Here is a 21,261-nt window from a genome sequence, read left to right as displayed (position 1 = left end):
GGTGTGTTGTATATTTGTGTGAGAGTGTGAATTCAAATTTCCACCCTCATGAACAAACTCTAGCTCTTGATCAGACATTGTTACCTCTGGTCATGGTGAACTTTTGAAAATATAATGTAGATCCCAGAGCACCTGTCATTTTAAAATCATTCCCAGTGCAACAAAACATGGAAAATAAGGTCCTGAGCTTTGTATTGTAGATCGTTTAAGTTGTCATCAATAACCAGAACTGGAAATATGCATCATAAAGTTGATATCTATGATGATTTACACCTAAAAACCTTTCTTTTAGCTCCATTTTTGGACTCCACCAACTGTAGAGTCTGTGATAATTCACTGTGCGTTTGTTACAACAGGCTCTTTCACATATGCTACACATACTCATGTGATCCATTGTTTATATAAAAATATTGACTAGAGATACTTCAATGTAAACAAAGGCCTCCTGAAGGTTCCTTTAAACTGAGCACAGTGTGTAGGTGTAGCTCTTAAGACATGTTTTTCTTTGGGCAGCATATTATTTTTAGCTTTATTTGAATTCACTTCATGACTCAGAGATTAACAAGCAATAGAAGGGGGAAGCAGAAAAAGGAGGAGGAGATGATAAAGCATTCGAAGGGTAACGGGATACAAAGGAATGACCTTTAACCTTCACCTAGGTCAACCAATCTATAGTCCTCTGTTCCAAAGACCTCCACCAACCAGTGAAGTCCTTTAAAAATACCCACAAGGCACCTGTGGAGTAGACTGACTGAGGAAAGCGTCTCCATGGCAACAACATCATTACCAGAATAGCTCTTTCTTTCTGTCTTTCTCTCTATTTCTGTCTCTCACTCTCACTGTCCTTTCATTCCACCTCCGCTCTCTTTCTCTTTGCTATCTTGTTCTTTTCCTCTGTTCAGAATATTTCTCCTCTCTTTTTCCTGGTTCTCTATCCTCCCATCTCCTTCATATTTCCTTTCTCCCTATCCTTCCATTCCCTAACTCACCGTTGTTCCTTTCTTCCCCAGTCTCTCCCCCTCTCTCCCTCATCTTTTCCCCATCCTCCCTGCCCTGTCGCATTCTTTCACCTTCTTTCCTCCCTCATTTTTGCCAATCTCCCTCACTTCTGTTCCCTTCACCTCCACCACCCCCTCCTCCTCATCTATCTGTTTTGCAGTCACATTGTGCTAAGAGTGGAGATATTTATAGCTTCAACTATGATTCCTCCTCTCCTCTCTTTTCCTCTCCTCTCCTTATATTGTAAACAGTGATGAATGAAAATGAGATCTTGCCTTTTTCCTTTCCATCTTAATCTTGTCACTGTCAAGCCTGGCAGTTATTTTTACCTGTAAGCATCACAATTAAAGTTATTTTTAAATCTGTTTTGACAAACCCCCACAGCCGTTTCCCCAAACCAAGCCAAAATCCCACCACAGTTTTGCTGTGCTAGATTAGATTCTGCGATAAATTTTTGCAATGTATTTACATTTTTGTTTTTTGGTACTCAGTGGGTACAACCCTTTGACTGTCTCACAGTGAGTAGCTGTCCACACAGTTACTTATGATGACAAAGAGAGCTAAAATTCACGCCTATAGGAATGTTGGAAATGCTTTAATTCTACAAAAGAACATGACTAAATTTGCTAAAATTGCTAAGTTATGGAACTCTAGCATCCAACAGGACCTTTACCCCTTTCTCTTGGTATCTAAAACATGGAATATTTTCATTTAAATCATGCAGGGAACACACTGGTTCAAGAAAATGTAGACTTCCTGACAATCAGCTTCATCAGTCTGCATTGCTGCTGGGCAAATTACTGATGTAATGTGATTTCCGAAGCTGGATTACCAACCGGGCAACTCCCACAGGACCCCCTACCCTCCTCAGACCGTGAGAGCTCAAGAATTGCCGTGTCTCAACTGACTCCTGCTTATTTAATTGATGTTTGGAGATATATGCTACTAAAACCACGCAAACACACTAAATCTCTGCTTGACAGGATGTGGGACCTTAAAGTGAGACTATATAACTTTTGCTGAACGGTGGCTGCTGTGGCTGAAAGTGACAATTATGGGATAATGGTGAAGACTATAAGATGGTGCAACAGTAGCACAAATAGAGAAGAGATGCTAACATCAGCCACCACAGGCTACCGGCTGTAACAGACCGTGTAAGGCTGTAGCAACAAAGTTTTGAGTGTGTTGAGCTGATCGTGGGTGTGTTTTTGTGTTTAACTTTGCATTTGTGCAACAAATGTGATATTTCTTTTTTTCAAAATGTAGTCTCACTTAGGTACTCAGTTATGTCCTTGTATGTTTCATAATCCTGTGGTTAGTTGGGTGGGGCATATTGGAGCTGCCTGGCAGGTTAATTTGTCCATGTGGAAACAGAGATGTGTTGATTAGTGGCATTATAACATGTACAAACAAAATATTCCTACAATGTGTCATCTAAGATATCATTTTTGTACGTAATACATCACATTTTCAACATGTCCAGGGTTCAATCTGCTTGTTTTGGTCAGCCAACACTCCCAAAGCTAAATATAACCGATTCATATACAACAAAGAAAAGCCATGGCTGGATTAACCTGCTGGGGGGGCCTTGAGGAAAAAAGACCTGCTGGGCCTTTATTAATACCAGCATTCCCCCTACTGTCCCTGCAATTTGTACACGTTGTTTGGCCCTATAGGTTTACTATGTAGTACGAGGACAAAACCAAAATAATAAGATCTTAATAATAAGATCTCTTATTTATGTATTAAAACTGTGTAAGAATTAGGGGACTTTATTGGCCAAATATGGAATATACAAGTATGTTTTCATTTGTTAAGAAGCACCAGGAAATAAGAGTCAATATGTTTTTGTTACCTGAGAGCGAGTCTTTATATCTGTAGAGGGAGTGGGTCTTCCACGGAGTCCACCATGTTGTATCGCCATGGTTCTATAGTAGCCTAGAAAGGACAAACCAAATACTAGCTCAAGATAGTTCCTTTCATGTTTTTCCCAAATGGCAAGCTCAGTGTCTGTGAAGTAAACACAATGTGGAAGTGCCAAAAACTGCAGTTCCTAAAACATCCACTTAAGGCTGGCTACGGAACGTTAATCTCCAAAGGCAAATGTTCAAATGTCTAACTTCACAGCACAAATAAACATGTTTACAGCCTGGTACAAAAAACAGTTTTGGTCTCTATAGCTAATTTCCCCATTCATGACAACTGTACTGATGGTGAATTTGTATTGATTAATTATATTAAGGCTTAAAGTTATGCAGAATTAACAGCGTGGCCACTTTGATTGACAGGTGGGTGCCATTACAGATGGCTTGTTTGAGCAACCAGGCATCACACAGAGATTTTAAGATTAACCTGAAGGTGGAAGAGGCAGCACTGAACCTTTATAGCTGGTTCCATATTAAGATCCTGATATTGTGCTTTAGTGATACATATACTCATATTTTCCCATCAAATCTCTAAACCTGGGGCTTTTGGGGGGCCCCTGGGGGGCCGTGAGCTTGAATATTTATTCATCCAGATGGCTTGGAGTGTCTCTGAGGATTCTGAAAATACCCCCGGGTCAGCGCTGAGTGTTGTTAAGGATTGCAGTTTTATGTTGTATAAAATGTGATGCACGGCTCTGTAACCTGAATCCAGTAAATCCCAGAAAGCCAGTAAAGCAGCTGCAAGAAAAGCAGAAGCCCTTGTGCTTTTTTTTTTTTTTTTGCTCAATAAATCAGCTGATTACTTCAATTGTTTTCTTTTAATTGAGCTGTTGACTAATCACCTACTTGTTTGAGCTTTGCTGGTGTTGCTCAAGTGATTGGGAACAGTCTAAACTCTGAGAGTGAGCAGTCTAATCTGTGTGTACGGAGGCTTCATACTGGTAGAAAACTTAAGAACATGAGGTGAAGCAGACACGAAACACACACAACTAAAACAGCGAATCTGTCTGTCTGCCTGCCTGTCTATCCCTGCCATGTCTGTCTGCCTCCATTGCTTTCTATTGAGTCTATTTTTAGCCCCAGCAGACTGGTCACGTGGCAGGAGGAGGACGTCAATAATGTTGTTGTTGGTGGTGGGAGAGCGAGAGAGCGAGGGAGAGAGGGAGAGAGGCAGAGAGGCAGACTGTAAATATGGAGGAGGTGAAACGATAGGAGGTGAGAGTCGTCCTGCTTGGTGAATTACGCGTTTACCGCGTGAAATTAAAGCGCGGAGAGGAGCTCTACGGAGAAGGCGGAGGAGCTGGAGGGGTGGGGGGGGGGACACACACACCGAGGCTCGGCGGAAACCAAAGCCGGGAGGAAGCGACCTCTGCGCTAATACGCGTTCCAGGAGGAACCGCCGACATCCACGGTACTGTGCGGTTTGACGAGAGAGCGTGTGTGTTTGTGTGGTGGGTGTTGCGTGTTTTGCGTGACTGGTACGAGAAGCTACCGACAGTTTTAAGTTGTTTTATTTAATATATATATATAATATATAATATATATATATATATAATTATATATATATATATAATATATAATAATAACGCTAGCAGAACGAGACGTGAAAACTGTGTGTGCCTCCACTCGCACTGTGCAGTGAAGAAGTGTTAGCTAACTTCCAAACTGTTCCCATGTCACTGCAGCTAACTAGCCGCCAGACAGGTAACACTTGACGGCTATCATCTGCTCTCACACAGCAGCACGGGAGCTAACTGGGACACAGCGAGCAAGAGTACCACAGGAGAAGCCTGAAGCTAACAAGAGGACAGTAGTTAACCCTGTACACTGATAATAGGTGGTTAGTGGATGGCTACAAGCCAGCAGTGACTTGCCAATGGCTAACTAAATAACAGGACAGATACTAACCAGCAGTAAGAAGTCACTCTCTGGCTCTTTGAAAGGTGTCTGTAAACCAGTGTGTGTTACATACACCTATATCTATGAATGAGGTCCTTATTAGAGCCTGACATATAGCCACATTGCTCACACAGCCTCCCTTTCAGTTGCATTGTCAGCGCAGACAGCAGCTTCTTCTTCCAAATGAGCAACTTCACGCCCGGCGAGAACCGTGACAGCCCTTTTATTTTTTTATTTTACTTTGCGACCTGTCACTTGTCTGCCGGCTGGAAAATATCTCGCACAGTGTTTGTACATTTTTAGCTGTCAGGTTGCATATTGTACCGGCGTGTTGTTGTCTGGAACATTTACCTGTGTGTGTGTGTGTGTGTGTGTGTGTGTGTGGGGCCGGGTGAGGAATGAGGCAACGGAACTGTCAAAAAAAAAAAAAAGCTCCTGACTTTGTCGTATTTGTGAATTGCAAAGAATCCCCAAAAAGTATGGGAGTACGGGAGATAATGTTTTTGTTTATTACATAACAAAGCATGCATTGGCTGTAATTTGTGCAAATAGGTCCCAAAAAGATCGATATGTCTAGGTGCTAGACCACGGTACCATTAGTTACAAGCAATCTGGGTAAGCAAGCCCAAACATTCTTACGCATATGCTCGTGTTGTCGACGTACGTGTAGTTCCACTCAAATGGCAAACATTCAAACGCTCAGTTCTTTGCAAATCAATGTGATTTAAGTCAGACAACCAAGTAGATTATGTAACGACATAAAAAGAAGTTAGATGCTAGTGATGGGAATTCCGTCTCTTTTTAGTGAGCCGGATCATTTGGCTCAGCTCACCAAGAAGAGCCGGCTCTTTCGGCTCCCAAATGGCTCTTCATTTTACCACTTATACCTTATGTAATTCAGGCAAATTTAGCACTGTTTTGACTTGCGATTAGTATTTGAACGCATATATCAATTGAATTTCAATAATTTGCTGTAGCCAACTGCATTTACAGTTGTAAAATCCCATGTAACTCCCTGAAACCACCCAATGAATGCACTAACTTGCTTGAAGAACCAAACGCCTATAAAAACCTAAGCATATAAAAATTAAAAAAAAGGACAGCTGTTGACATTTAATTTTTTATATTTATTTAAACACACACACACACACACACACACACACACACACACACAGTACTGAAAAAAAGAGAAATTAAATACCAGCACTCAAGTAAATGTGCTTTGTTAATGTCCACCACTGACATCTGGACAAATAAAACCAAATTGTTTTTTGTGTAGTGTAAAAAATAATATATCTTTGCACCACACTCCTGTCTCGTCTTCACTCCTCTCTCCCCTTCAGCGTGTCTCCCTCTTCTTGTCTCCTGTCACGGTCTCAGCACTGCTACCCCCGCCCGACCCTGCTTGGTGGTATGTTCTTTGTCAATCCTCACATGATTGGTTGCACAGCATGCATATGACACCCGTAGTCAATGCCCACAGCGCCCACAGGTACTTTTACTAAAGAGAAAAGTAAAAAAGGGAAAGAACGGCTCATTGACGGACGTGAGCTGGCTCCCATTGTTCACTTAAAAGAGCCAGCTCTTTGAACCGGCTCGTTCGTGACCGACACATCACTATTAGACGCACAAGAAAACGGTCCACTGACTGTAAATGGAAATAGTCTTCCGACCATTCAATGTGCTTTTACACTCCATATCTCATTCAAGGTGTCAACTGCTCATCAGTTTTAGGAGCTAACCATTCATATGCTTTTACACGCCGTTGGCGAGGCCTTTGGGGTACATTTGTGGTTCAGTGTCTTGCCCAAGGACACTTTGACATGCAGACTGGAGGAGCATGGGATCGAACAGCCGTCTGTAGCCAGCCTCAAGTGGCTATTCAAAGAACTGCCTTCACTTGTATAGGCCAACAATTGTAATCATTGGTTACAATTCCAATTTTTTTTTATTCGCCACCGTGGCTGGTAGGTTGAGCAAATTGACTTGCCAACTTCTTCTGCCTACTTCTTTCCCACCCACTGGGTTTCATTCAGAGCACTTCATCAGGATTAAGTTGTGTGCAATTTAGGGCTACAACTCGATTATCGTCTGTTGATTATTTTGTGCTGAAATGGTGATAAATGCCCATTTCAGCTTCCAGGAGTTAATTTTGATTCATTTTTTAGTCTTCAGATGTCTCGATTTGTTTGACCAACAGTCCAAAACCCAAAGATGTTCAGGTTACTATAATATAAAACAAATAAAGCAGATAATCCTCACAATTTAAAAACTTGTGCTTTGTGACCTATTTTTGATGAATTTTGACTTTATGAACGATGGCACACAATCAGACACATCTGGGCCATCTGGACAGTTTAGAAAAAAAAAGGACCAATCTCCAACAACATACAATAAAAGTGTGAGCCCACATACTGTGAAAGAGATGTAAAAATAAACGTACATAAAATAATGATCATCTTCATTTGACTACCATAGATCACGGCTTTCCTGCATCTGCCTCGTCGGTGCCTTTGAACATTCTGTAAAGTAAAGGAAATAAATAGCAAGAGGAAATAAGAAACAAACAGAGAAAAATACAGGAGGTAGGGCGGCAAAACAAACAGAATCCTATTCCACCCTGACAGGATACCAACCTACATTTAGTCCATCACTTCACAATAGAGTGTACCTTCTCATTCTGCTGTATTACTTTGCTTTTGGATATGTTGGCAACATGCAGATTAGCTGCTGATAATTCAAGATTTTAAATATCCACAAGATTTTAGTCGCTGTTAACCGTTGGCTGTTCACTCAGTATTGTGGAAGGGAACAAAAAAAAGGAGTTTTATTATTTATAACTCATAAATATGGCCCCAACTCATAACCCTTGGCTACATTATCTCCAAACATGTGCAGAAAGAATGCAGTTATTCCAGCCAGGGAGAAATAATCGGATTTACATGGCTAATAGGTGCAAACTTATTATTAATGAATCCAGTCGGGTTAATCTCCTTCCTGTGGAGGTGGTGTATTACGGAATATTAGGGTCCATGTAAACATACACACACATAGACCCTTACTTAGTACATGTAGTAGCAGTAGTAGTGCATGTACAGTACATACAGGTATACTAACGCAAATAAGAGGGAACCTCCGTACCCGTGACAAAACTGCAGCTCCTTAAACGTCCACTTGACACTGGCTACAGAACAAGTCAGTCTCCATAAGTCCCCATGTTCAAATGTCCAACTTCACAGCAGAAATAAATATGTCTGTTAACACAAAAAACAGTTTCTATCTATGTAGCTAATTATCCCGTTCATGACAACTTGCATGACGTTACGTTGGAAGACGCGGACACGGCAGATATTTGTGAACAGTGAACACATCTGCTTGGTGCAGATGCCATTCGGGACCGCACTGGTTTCGATCGTTTTGAATTCGCCATCATTACCAGCAAGCATCCTCCACATGAGGCTCACCTGCTGGTGTGTAAACAGAATGGTGGAAAAGTATGTGTGCAGTAAGTGTCATAGCAAGAGTCATTTATGAGTGCACCCTGAAACAGTGAAAAGCAGAGAATTAAATAGAAGTAGAACCAAGTAACTTTGGACATGGGGAGCCAACAGATGACAGCTTGGTGGGGATTTCCACAGAGTTACTTAATTCTGCACTACTCACCATATAGTGCCATGCCAATGGCTGTTATTTCTGACAAGTGAACATGATATTTCAGTGAAAGAAAATGTCTGCTTTTCTTCCTCCACGCCACCCAAGCTCTGTCATATATGTCCATTAGGGTGTGTTCTTGAAATGCTCAGTTTGTGGTGGTGGAAAGCATTGGCTTCATTTTTAGTGGAAGGCCAAAATGGAGACAAAAAGATGTTTTCATATTCCTCTGTGCAGCTGTGATGTTTTCTGTAGACTTTGGTTGTCGTGGGTGTCTTCTTTTATTATCAGCTCTTTATAGCAGGTAGTGAATCTTGTTTAGGGTTAATTAAAATTCCCACCTTCACACTTTGAAGCGAAGAAATGAAGCTTCATTCTGAAATCAGACTTTAGTCACATTCGTCTGGTTCATCTTGGCACAATAGATCTGCTCTCACCATTATCAGCAATAATAAGAATCCATTTCCCCATCCCGTGACTCTGTCTGTGATCTTTTATTTAGTCTTTCAGTAGTCTGGCACACGGCACAGGTGCTGCCACTAAGTTTCCGTCCGTCTGTTTTATGCACATTTTCTCTCACAATTCGAGCCGAGTGGAAACACCAGAAAGTCGAAAAAGAAGTCAGAATACCATCAAAAAGTTTTCATGCTCGGCCGAGGTGGAAAAGTTTTGTACAGTTAAGCAGAAATCCGACAAAGTGCCATGGAAAGACTTAGGGAATTACTCCTGATGTGCATGAAGCGTCTGATTTAGAGGTCAGTGGAGGTTCCGGTGCACTGGAGAGACCAAAAACATCAGATCTGTGCGGAGAGATGAGGATATGTCGTGTTCCCATCACGTTTTCCACAGTGTTTTCCATCGTCTGAGGTTTGACTGGCGCTCTTTTAATTACGTCAGCTCGCTGCGCCCACTTCTTCTGCAGTGTTTTAATGCAACCACACTGGAGAATTAGCACCACAAACTGTTTATCTTGATGTGTCCAACTCCTAATATTTGTTTAACAGTAGTGGATTGTGTCATTCTGGCAGTCTGTGTCTCCAGAACTGTCGAAACCTGATGAACGTTCTTGCTCATGTGCTGGTGAGGAACATTTGTGTTCAGTCTACTGAATTCATCCACGGCCCCTCCTCTCTGATTAGCGTGACCTCCACATCATTCCAGCTGCTGATGGTTGGAAGGAGGGTGGTGAGGGATTTGAAGCTCCATCATGCACAGGGGTCAGACCCTACTGATCAAGTCAAGGGTCAGTCCATTAGTTGCATAAGAGCTTTAAGGGCCGTGCCACTGAGGCCCACTCTGTTCTACCATATGTAGGTTGACTGTAATGCTACTTGACTGATGGGATGAAGCTGCCCAGTTCATTCCCAGTTCATTTGAGATGATGGGTTTTGCCTCGTCTTCGTGGCCACTCAATTACGGCAAGGCTTAACATATTAGAACAGTTCAATTATTCTGATTATTTGGTCTATGAAACATCAAAATACTGAAAAAAAGCTCAAGTCTGAGGTGGTGTCATCATCATCTTGATTAATTTGACCAACGGTGCAGAAATCAGAGATTCAGTTTGCTATTGGGTCCCTTGTATCAGCCACTTGACTTGACGTGTTTGAAGCCTTGAAATTAAGCAACATCTTCTTGCCACCCAATCACAGAATAAAAAATAAGCGGCATAAGCCTGATGTCACTCACAGGATTTGGACAGTATAAAGTGTCAAAACTGCAGTTCCTCTTGTCGTCCACTTGAGGCTGGCTTCAGAAGTAATTCAGTCTCCATAAGTCCCCATGTTCAAATGTCCAACTTCACAGCAGAAATAAACATGTTTACAGCCTGGTACAAAAAACAGTTTTGGTCTCTATAGCTAATTTCCCCGTTCATGAAAACTGTACTGAGGGTGAATGTATATACAACTCACCTGTTCAAATGATATTAATTTTTAGTTCCTATTACAGGTGGTTTGTTTGAGCACCTGGCCGTCATTGAGCCCACCTCAGGTCCATCGATGATCCACGACAGACACAGGTAGCATCTAGCTGGTGAATGTAGTGGAGCATTTAACAGCTCAAGAGTTGGGAGACCAAAACAGAGCTAAAAGAGAGTGCATTTTACATTTACTTGGTAACAGTACCACTAATGCTGCTCTGCTGGATGTGTAAAAAGGCGACTGTTGGCAAACAGCTTTGCCAGACCAACTTAAAAGGTGATGATATGTCAGCGTTGCGTTCCACCGGTGCCAAGTTTCCAAGAAATGACTGCAGTAGTTTGTCCTCTGAAGTCTGAAAGTTTCCTCTACTCTCCTGCACTGTGCATCATCTTATCGTTCCTCAATTTTAACTTGTGGATCTTTGAGGTGGTCTCGACCTTCACTCCCCCTTTATTACATGCAGAAATTGCTTAAATACATATAAAGCAAGTTTTTTTTTTTTGGTGTGTTGCAGGGACCTTTTTATCTTTGTGTTCAATTTCCTGTCAAGTGAATACATGAAAAGACTGCAGAGCTCCACATTTGATAGAGAATTTCTGCAGACGCATCGTCGCAGCGGTCTTTATTATGCAGTCTTGATGTCACCTCTGGAAGGACAGCCACAGTGTGTGTGCGTGTGCGTGCGTGTGTGTGTGTGTGTTGGAATATGTGTAATATATGTGTATTTGTCTCCTTTCACCTTGAGCCTGCTGGACGAGGGGCGGGGGCAGGTGTTATACATAGTCATGATTAAACAGTGTGTGTGTGTTTGTGTGACGGAAAACCAGCGAGAGCGAGCGAGAAAATCTAGACTACAAACAAATCCTGTTTCGAGACAGACTACCACTCTCCACATCCCGTTCTCGCACTCGCTCACACTTGCTGTTTGTTTAGGGAAGAGGTGCTCAGGTGAAGCGTTACCACGGCAGCCAGCTCCCCCGGTTGCCAAGCAGCACTTCCTGCTCCTCTCCAGAATGGGAGGGGCCAGGTATTTTAGGAAATGATGGTGTGAAGAGGAGTAGGAGGTGGCAGAGAGAGAGAGAGAGGGAGTGAGAGTGAGCGAAAGAGGGAGAGAAATTTATATTTCTTCACGCTCTGACAACACTGACACATTTCTTTCTTTCTTTCTTTCTCTCTCTCTCTGCGTGTCATTAGGCTAATGGAGCAGTTGGCCAGCAGGTTAGTCTGTCACAGCTAGTTAGCTCCATAACCTAAGCGCACACACAAACACACAAACATGCATTCACCCACAGCTTTTCATCCCATTATCTCAGCCCTGACACCGTTACCACGGTGCCTGGCCCAGTCGCTGTTGTGACACGGTCTTCCTGTGACTTCTTGTGAGAGTTGGCGTGGTTTGAGAGAAGAGTCACATATTCTGTTGGACGCCTGAGTTAATTCATTCTACGGATCTTAGATTTCACTCCAGTTTTTGTTGGATTTCATTGTGCATTAACAATTAAACATGTTCTGACCAGACGAGGGCCGCAACTAATGATCGGATTAATTGTGCGCTCTATAAAATATTTAAAATAAAAGCCCATCTCAGTTTCCCAAAGCACACGATGACCAGGAGGTGATCAGCTGACCGTGAAACGATCAGGATGGTGGAACCAATGACAGATAGCTTTGTTATCAAAAACAAAAAACAGTTCATTATTGTAATAAAAGTTTAATATTTGTATCGGACTTAGCAATTAATTAATGCTTTCAGTTCTGAAACATACTGAGGACCGTACTGAAAACAGTCATTTTATATTCATCTGACATGATGAAGAGCAGCATCAAAAATATGAATTTCATTATTGAAGTGACTTAAATCCTCCACTGATTCTCAAACTGTGGTGCTACTTGGAGATATCTCTAATATTGTTTATTAATTTAAAAACGTACTATTAAGTTCCTAATTAAAATAAACTCTGGGATCGCTGTAATATTATTTCAAAGAAGTTTTGCATTTCCTGAAATGTTTAGTTTCAGTATCCTGCTAGGTGGTCACGCTCTCGTCCGTAACATTGACACACAAGCTCAGATGTGACGGAAAGACAGTCAGCGGAGGTGAAAAGAAATGGTTCAAAAACTCAACAGTCAAAAAGAAATAATCTTCCTATTAGTGATAAACCTGTCTTCTGTTCGAACTGTCTGCAGCTGATTAGAGTCGGCCTACGCTGCTGTATTCAGTGTCAGTCATGATGGATGGTACTTTGAGAGCCTGATCTTTTCTGAGGTGGTACGTAAAAATTTGATAAACACCGATTACTTTATTCATCCCCAAAGGGAAATTAGGTCGTCATAGCAGTCCAGCATTTGAATACAATAAAATATAATATAATAAAATACTGAGGTAGAAAAAATAAAAACAGAATAGAACACGGACACTTGAAAAAGAAAAAAAGAAGATAAATAGGTAGATATGGTGAAGTGGCAAGATGATGGTAGTAGTACTGATGATATGATGGTAATGTTATTGTAACTAAACAGTATATAATAATAGTACAGTATATATAGTATATAATAATATAATAATGAAGTTTTAAAGAAAGTGTTATCTGCTTTTTGTCTTATATGATCGGTATGTGATTGTAAACTTTGGGTTTGGGACTGTTTGTCACACAAGACAAGACATTTGAAAAATTCCCTTTTTTCTGATATACCATCAGATTAATGACATTTGTACTACAGACTGATGTTTCCTCCATCCTCCTGTTCAGGCTTCAGTATGTTGCCAAGCCTCCACTCAGAAATCAGTTCTGCTCATCGATGGATGTTTGAGCTTCACTGAGCAGAATGACGGATGGAAAGAGTTCACACCACATCTTTGTTTAACGTGTGTGAGCATGAGTTGTGACAATTTTGGATGCACAGGATTACGAAGCTAATAAATCACTTATCAAATCTTCTCTCTCTTCTTTTGAACATTAGTCACCTGACGTCTCACAGTTCGATGCAGTTTGGCCTTCAGTCGCTTGCAAATGTTGTAAGGCAAACCTAATAAGGTTCAATAATCAGATTCAGGTTTGTTAAGTGGATTTGATTCGGACAAAAATCCCCATCCATGGTGATGTGGAAACTTGTAACCTGCAGCTCACACACTGAGAATGTAACCCTTTACAGTGAGGAAGGAGTGTGAGTAGAAGCAGATGTATTTTTAAGACTTCTTAAAGTCTGTGTAAAGTCAGTTCTGAGATTTCTTTCAAAACACATGAAATATGTTGGGAAATAACTGCTGAAAACATGAAAAGACTTTGAAATCTTTAGTGAAATGTGGAGTTAGAGGTTCAAACAGTTTTTCATCAGTTTTCAGTCCAGGATTTTGTGGGCAGTCCTTAAAGGGTGGATCGATGACACGCTGAGGCCACCCTGAGCATACCCCTGCACCCCTAGCAGAGAGATAGAGATGAATTCATCTCACTCAGTGTTTCAAAGTTAGTCTTGTCATTTTCTGAACTCATCTGACACGTTTCAGTCTCTTCAAAATGGCTGCTCGACTGGTACTGTGAGTGGGCGTGGCTTCAGCACATTCAGAGGACACGCCCCCACAGTCCTGGAGCTGAGAATTCATTTTTACCTGATTCTGACACCTCATTTCATAAACTTGTTGATATTTTGAATCATTCAGATTTGGCTGGGTGGTTAATGACACTTTCTTCTTTGGTCTGACACAGACTTTAACGCACAGTTTTATAGCCTGTGTGTTCGGTAGACGTCCAGCTGTACATGAACGCCTCAAACAGTGTACCTGTAGACCTGTGTGTCATGCATTTAAAAAGTAGTAACCGGTTGACTGTAAACCGTTTTAGTGTCTTTCAGCCACAGTGAAAATCCAGTAAACAGATGATTGTAATAATGATGATGATGATGCCCACCTCCCACAGTAAGAGCATTAAATGTCCAGGATCTGTGTTTGGGCTTGGAGCCAGTAGACCTTAGACAGACCTGGTGTGTGTGTGTGTGTGTGTGTGTGTGTGTGTGTGTGCGTGCGTGTGTGTGTGAAGAACAAACTAGTGTGTATTTGTATGTTAACACGGGGTTGGTTGAGGAGAATTGGAGCTGAACGTGCTCCTTTAAATCACATTACAGATGAGTAGCATGAGCTTCACCTGTGACACACACACACACACACACACACACACACACATATATACACACACACGTGCGGCGCGCACACACACACACACACACACACTCTGACATCCATTCAAGACCAGGATGGCAGAATCTGTGAATCCTGTCTCCACCTCTTTCTCACACACACACATCCAGAGCACTGTACAAGACCAGTAGGTGGCACCAGAGGACCAGGGAGCCACAGTGAGCAACAGGGTGCAGCCTGTTTCTTTACTGTGATGTAATTCCTGTTCAAACAGGACACACACATACACACGGAAGAATCATTCATACAAATGAAGAGCAGTAAGACACCACTTCTGTACCCAAAAAAAAACAAGTTGAAATATAATTTATATTTTAATAAATTATTTTTTGTCAGGAGCAGGAGAGAAAACATCAGATCAGTTTTTATTGATCCACAATGAGGTAAATTTGGATGAAATAAATCAAAATGAACAAAGAATAGAAAGAAACAACAGCTGCTTGTCCTCGTTTCTGTCTTTGTAAACTTTATCTTCAGGTTTTTCACTGTCGGTCAGATGAAACAAGACGGACGTCTACCTGAACTCTGGAAAATAAAGAGGCCAAGATGAATTTTATTGAATACAGTTATCAAGGACATGAAATACATGGCTCTAATCAGTTAGCGCTGCACAGTACAAATGCAAAATGGCTGCCCAACCTGACAAGAGAAGTCATGTGAATTACTATGAATAAATATAACAATAATTTAAGAGACCTTTTTCACAGCAGACCTTTAGAGGTGCGTGAACCTGAAAGCTGTCACAATTCAGGTTTGCAAGATTTCCTCAAAAATCAAAACAACACATACAGAACAAGTCGGACAGACTAAAAAGAGATCGGAAAGTTTGGATCTGAACTTTTCATCTGAGGCTGAAAGCCGTCACTGACTAAAGGAAACTATCTTACTTCACAATAGAGTGTTGCTTATTCATTAGGCACACGTCTTCCTCTATTGTTTCCTTGTACAGTGGCAGAGAAACAATACATGCTGACGAGAAGCCTCCAGGAAAGACATTTTAGTGGAAACACATTCTGGCTCCACAGCAGTGTTCACACGGCATTTAAAAAAAAAAGTTCCTTGTAGGATTAAAAAAAAATTTGAGTCAAGCTTTTCATTCTCAAATGGCACAAATGTAGTTTACTCTGATGGTGGTGGCAGATTCAGACAAAAGATATATTCTCATTTCTAGCTGGTGAGAAGTTACAACTGTCCTATCAGATTTTAGCTAGCCAATTCAGCTAATTATTATTATGGTAGCTCCGTAAGTTGGTTGAAAATGCTGTCTACGGCTGACTTTTTAACGTTTCCAGCTAATTTTAAAATGAAAATCCTTTTCACAAGTTTGAAGTACACACAGTATTGTGCTAAAAGACAGCGGCTAGAGTTGCATATCTGATGCAAACACTCAAAGTCATCAAAATTCATGCAGAAGTTTTGGAAATGAAATAGTAGAGTAGTAGTAGAGCCAGTTGCTCAGTCGTTAAACTTTTGCTAAATCCAGTGAAGAGCAAGACAGAGTTGCTAGCATTAGCTTCAACACTGACCTGAAGCAACCTTCCACACACTAGGAAAACACTATAAATTGGATGTGGTATCATGAACATGACTTTATTAAAATGGAAAACAATCTCGAAACCTATTGGCTATCCATGGCCAGTGTTCCTAGACTTCTGGTGTGGAAAATGGATATCCGGGCCAAGACTTCCTCTACAGTCCCATTAGCAAAAAAGACACATTTCTGCTAATCTTTACCAACAGATATCTGCATATTGATACAAATAAAAAGCTAATAAGAAGCCAAATTGTGACTTAAATGTGATTGGTTGATACTACCCAGACTACAATCAGAAACCCTTCCGGTGGCAAAAGCTTGGTTTCATATCATCATTTTTTATGCAAATCTCTGTTCATAGAGATGATTTAAAATGTAACATAACCACAAAATGGAAAAGTTACATGGAAGTACCACTGGGTTAGGTTCGTATGGTAGTTAGCTGTTAACATTAGCAATGCTAAATCTTGCAGCTTTTGTTAAGAGAAGATAAGAAGATCTGTTTGGGGGACAACTGTTGAAGAAAGTGAAAATGTGCAAAAAGCAAGCACTGAAAACCTTTTTCTCTTTTGTAGAAAAGCCGACATTGAGAAGAAAGTCTGATCCGGCTGTCCTTCCAGCGCCTGTGCTCCGACACATGGCCGACTCAGAGGACCCACTTTAACGTGCACACACAGCGGAAGGATTGAGGCAAGAAGTCCAGGTTCAACCTTCATGAGTTCATCACACTCTTCAGGTACATCTGTCAGTCTGTCTTTCCTTCTCAAAGAGCTGCTGGTTTAACAAATGAAACCGTGTCTGACAGGATGGCTGTTGAGTGGGTGTATCTATACCCAACACCAACACAGGACAGCATTCCTTTCCATGACCTCTTGTGTTTATTGTGTCAAATGTTTGACCTCACAGTTGAATCCAGTTTGTTTGTTTGTTGTTGAACTTCTCGGCTCAGTCAATTTTTAAGAGAACTTTAATGAGGCGGCAGTTTCAGTTTTGCTGTCTGGACGTAAACAGTGTGAGCAGGGACTGAAATATTTGAAGCATTCTAAGCTGTGCTTTCCAGCTGATGCACGGCTCACACTGAGTTCAATATCAGGTCATATCATCAGATTGTACTGTATGTTAGTGCTCTCTGCTGTCCCTCAGGGTCTGTGTGTGTGTGTGTGTGTGTGTGTTTATGACACTAATGATATGGTAGAAATGTGGCAACCAAACAGTATGATTTATTCTCAGCCATGTTGGCTCCAGAGATGGTGATGTCAGTCAGTCAGCTCTCCATTTTTGTCCACACTGAAATATCAACAACTATGCCAACATGATGATGCTAACAGCAGGTATAATATTTTCAGTGCTCACCATTTGGGATGCGCGGTATAGACTTTTTTTCAGTTCCCTGTCGTGCTGCTTCGCACTTTACAACATAAGAAACATCAGGCCTTTGGTAACTTAACATGCTGCTCAACTCCTGATACAAGCTGTGGTCATTTCGCAACTTGATTACTGTAATTCTCTTGTGACGGGCCTCCCAGCCTGCACAGTGAAACCTCTTCAGATGATCCAGAACATGGCGCCTGGTTTTCAATCAACTCAAAGGGACACATGTTACACCGCTGCTCATCGAGCTCCTCTGACTACCTGTAGCAGCCTGCTTTAAATTCAAATCACTAATGCTGACTACAAAGTAATCTCCAGGTTTTGCACACACCTACCTGAATGCCCTCATACAGGCATACGTTACCTCCTCCTCCTGGCTCTACCACTCATACACTCAGGACAATCCAATCTCTTGTTCTCGTACCATCATGACAGATGTTAAAATACAGTCGACCCTGTTCAGCTACAGACAGTTCACATAAGAGGCAGGTACCACTGTAAAAAAATGTCTGTAGATTTTATGGTTAAAAAATTGCTAAACCATGACAGTAATAGTAAAATATGCCATGAATTATGACTGTGTTTTCCTGTATACAGTAAAATGCAGTCACATTTCAAAACCTTTATTTATACGCCATTTTGAGGGCATTCATACAGAATAAAGTAATATTTTATATTAGAGACTGTTAATTATACAGTAAAACACTGTAATATTTAATGGCATGTGTTACGGTCTTCTTCTTTCATGGTTTGGCAGTTTTTTACTGTAAAATCTATAAACATTTTAGAATATGGAATAAAATGCCAGCCTTATGCATGAAATTAACATAACAGTTTTGTTTTTTTACATAATATTAGTAATATAGTAAGTTATACTATATTATATGGTATACGGTAAAATTCTGGCAACCGCAGCTGCCAGTTTTTTACCGTAAATCTTCTTTCTTATATTTCCTCTTTGAAGCCACAATTGCAGCATTTTCTAAGTTAACGTCCGATGTATGCGAGCCACGCTCTGCCTGCATTGAAGTCACTGCATATCAGGCTGATGTTGAAACAAAATGAAAAACTTATTTTAAATGACCTTCCAGTGTAGTAATTTGATAGTTATTATATGTTTTTAAATGAAATTATCAACCACCAGTGGTACACCGACCATAGATTGAGAACCAGTGGTTTAGGTGGTTTCTCAAATACAACAGTATGCCAAAAATCAGAAAGTATTCCTAAAACATGGAGGTGTGTCCCAACTGACTGTGCTTTGTGCTCTGACTGCTGTCTGAGTGTCTGTGAACGTATGCAGACGTTGTTCCGTGTTCTTCTTTCCTGTATTCTCGTGTGTGCTGATCAATAGACGCCACATTAATCGTCTTAATTGGGTTGCACACAGTCAAGACACCTGTTAGCCCTCTTCAGGTATTTTTGACATCTTTGTCTCAGACTGAGTCACTGGTTGACTGACTGACTGACTGACTGTAATTTGGTTGTCATGGATACAGATATAGTACATAACGCACACACTTACACACAGACAGCAGTGTGACTCCAGGGGTTGATGCGCCTCAAATAGAAACGCAGAGATGAGTCATCCACTGAGCTACTGCAGTAGACACACACACACACACACACACACACACACACACACACACCTTTAACAGATGTGTTTAGTATGTGAGCCCATTAAGATGTCAGACATGTCGCCTGGTCAGTCGCATCCCTCTCTGTGTCTGTGCTGCCGTGGTGATTTGAAGTAGCGATGTAAGCTAACAGAACACGTCTTTAATAACTAATTGTAATAAAATTAATAATAGCAATGCAGCAGCTCAAGTCAATATAAAACTATCCAGAATGTTGCAAACTTGTTTTCAGTATTTACATTTCTCTCCTCCTTCTATGGATTCCGTCTCTCTGCTCATGAGTCATACTGAAGCAGCCCTAAACCTGCTTGTGGACACACAGAGCTGTTTACACAGGAGGTGAGGATGATGAGGGCGATGAAGGTGATGAGGAGGAGGTGGGATGAAGGTGATGATAGAATGATTCAATGAAATATTATCATTCCTGGAAAGGAAACTGTCATCACAGCGGCAATGAACAGCCTAGAGATGAGAAGCCGATGAATAGTCAGAATCATCTACCTTACTGAAATGACATTGTATTAAGTCTTCATACATTGTACTGGAGCCATTCAAGGCTTTAATATGTATTAACATCAGTTGCATAAGCCTGATTTATTTTGATCCTTTTATTTTAGAATGCAAACACTCTAGCAGCAACAACCCACCACACTCTGTTAAAACACTGGAACCTGTGCCTTAAAGCGGAGCTTCACTTAGGACTGAGCTGCTGAATGGAACAAACAAACACTATAAATAGCAGCCAGCAGTATCAATTAATAATATCCACACTGACAGCCAAGTTAGAAAAGTGAGCAGTGCAGCTTTTGGTTATAGAACCACATTTCCATGTCATTCTCCATGACATTTCTCATGTGCGACTAGAACTCGCTTGTTCGAAAATCAGAAATGTAAAACAAACATGTAACTGGGATTTAATGTGTTGGACTATTTCTTGGACAGGCACAGTTTCCTCTCAGAGATTTGACATCGGCTTTTTACAAGGTTTAAACACAAAAGACACTGTATATCTAGCCAAATATCAAGAGCTTCAGAGGTGCTACAAAGTGGATTTTGTTACCTTTGGACACAGCCAGTCTTTATGCTAAGCTAACTGGCTGATGGCTGTAGCTTCAGTTTCACATGCAATGGAGGAAATTTCAACACGCCATTAAACATATTTCCAATGCAGTGTTTCACATGAAATGTATACTAGGCACTGGTATTAACTCAAGAAAGATAAAGAAATTGTTACATTCCAATAAATAATAGTAAACCAGCTTCCGAAACCAGATTTCTAAATGGTTAATCCTCCTACCTTTGCTAATAACCCTAATCAGCTGAGTTACTACATGTCTGGCTGCTTCATACCTTCGCTCTTTGAAAAATGGCTGCCCACCTCTGAAAGTAAACAAATCATTTCTTAGCAAGCTTGTCACGCAATAAATATCTCATGATGAGTAGAGTCAAAAAGCTTCCCTAAGACCTGTGCAACAGCATCATTGCATTACATGGCAATGGCGCTGGTTATCTGTGGATCTTTTAACTCCTTAATGTTCCTAAAAGCACCATCCGGAGCTATTATCCACAAGTGGTCACTTCATCATCAACTGACCATGCATAGAAGCTCCTCTCAAGATCTCCAACCAGGCAGTCAGAAAATTAGTTAGAAGAGTAGCCAAAGAGCAAAGGACCACTCGAAAAGAGCTCCAGAGAGACCTGAAAGCAGCAGGTACAGTCATCACAGAGAAAATAATAGGCAATGCACTCCACTGCCATGGTATCCATGCACAATCACTCCAGAAGACTCTATTACTGAAGAAAGGGCATGTTGAAGCTCATTTGAGGTTTGCTACACAACATTTGGAGTCTGTACATTACTGGGAGAATGTAGCGTGGTCAAATGGGACTGAAATCTAAACCTCCAAAGTTCAGAGACGGAAGCATCACAGTATGGGTCTGTGTCTCCTCATGGTACTGGCACAATCCAAATTACCCAAGGGAAGATAAATGGAGCCACGTACCAGGAAATTCTTAAGAGAAATCCGTTGCCATCCATCAAAACGATAAGGACAAGACGTGGGTGAACCTTCCAGCAGGACAACGATCCAAAACATACTGCAAAGGACACTGTCACTGTCACTGTTCCAGA

General features: G+C 41.1%; 1 protein-coding gene across 1 annotated transcript in view; it reads left to right on the top strand.

Moving 5' to 3' along the window:
• The first annotated feature begins 4,206 nt into the window (after nucleotides 1-4,206).
• Nucleotides 4,207-21,261, top strand: part of hdac5 (histone deacetylase 5) — a 51,876-nt gene continuing 34,821 nt past the window's right edge. Inside the window, exons 1-2 of the mRNA XM_019256233.2 lie at nucleotides 4,207-4,335; nucleotides 16,698-16,858. Coding sequence (XP_019111778.2) covers nucleotides 16,837-16,858 — 22 coding nt within the window. The 5' untranslated portion in view covers nucleotides 4,207-4,335; nucleotides 16,698-16,836. The remainder of the gene's footprint in view (nucleotides 4,336-16,697; nucleotides 16,859-21,261) is intronic.

The sequence above is a fragment of the Larimichthys crocea genome, chromosome XII (genome assembly GCF_000972845.2).
Source record: "Larimichthys crocea isolate SSNF chromosome XII, L_crocea_2.0, whole genome shotgun sequence".
Classification (NCBI taxonomy): Eukaryota; Metazoa; Chordata; class Actinopteri; family Sciaenidae; genus Larimichthys; species Larimichthys crocea.
The sequence above is the reverse complement of the archived record's forward strand: the minus strand, read 5'-3'. Positions and strand labels throughout refer to the sequence as shown.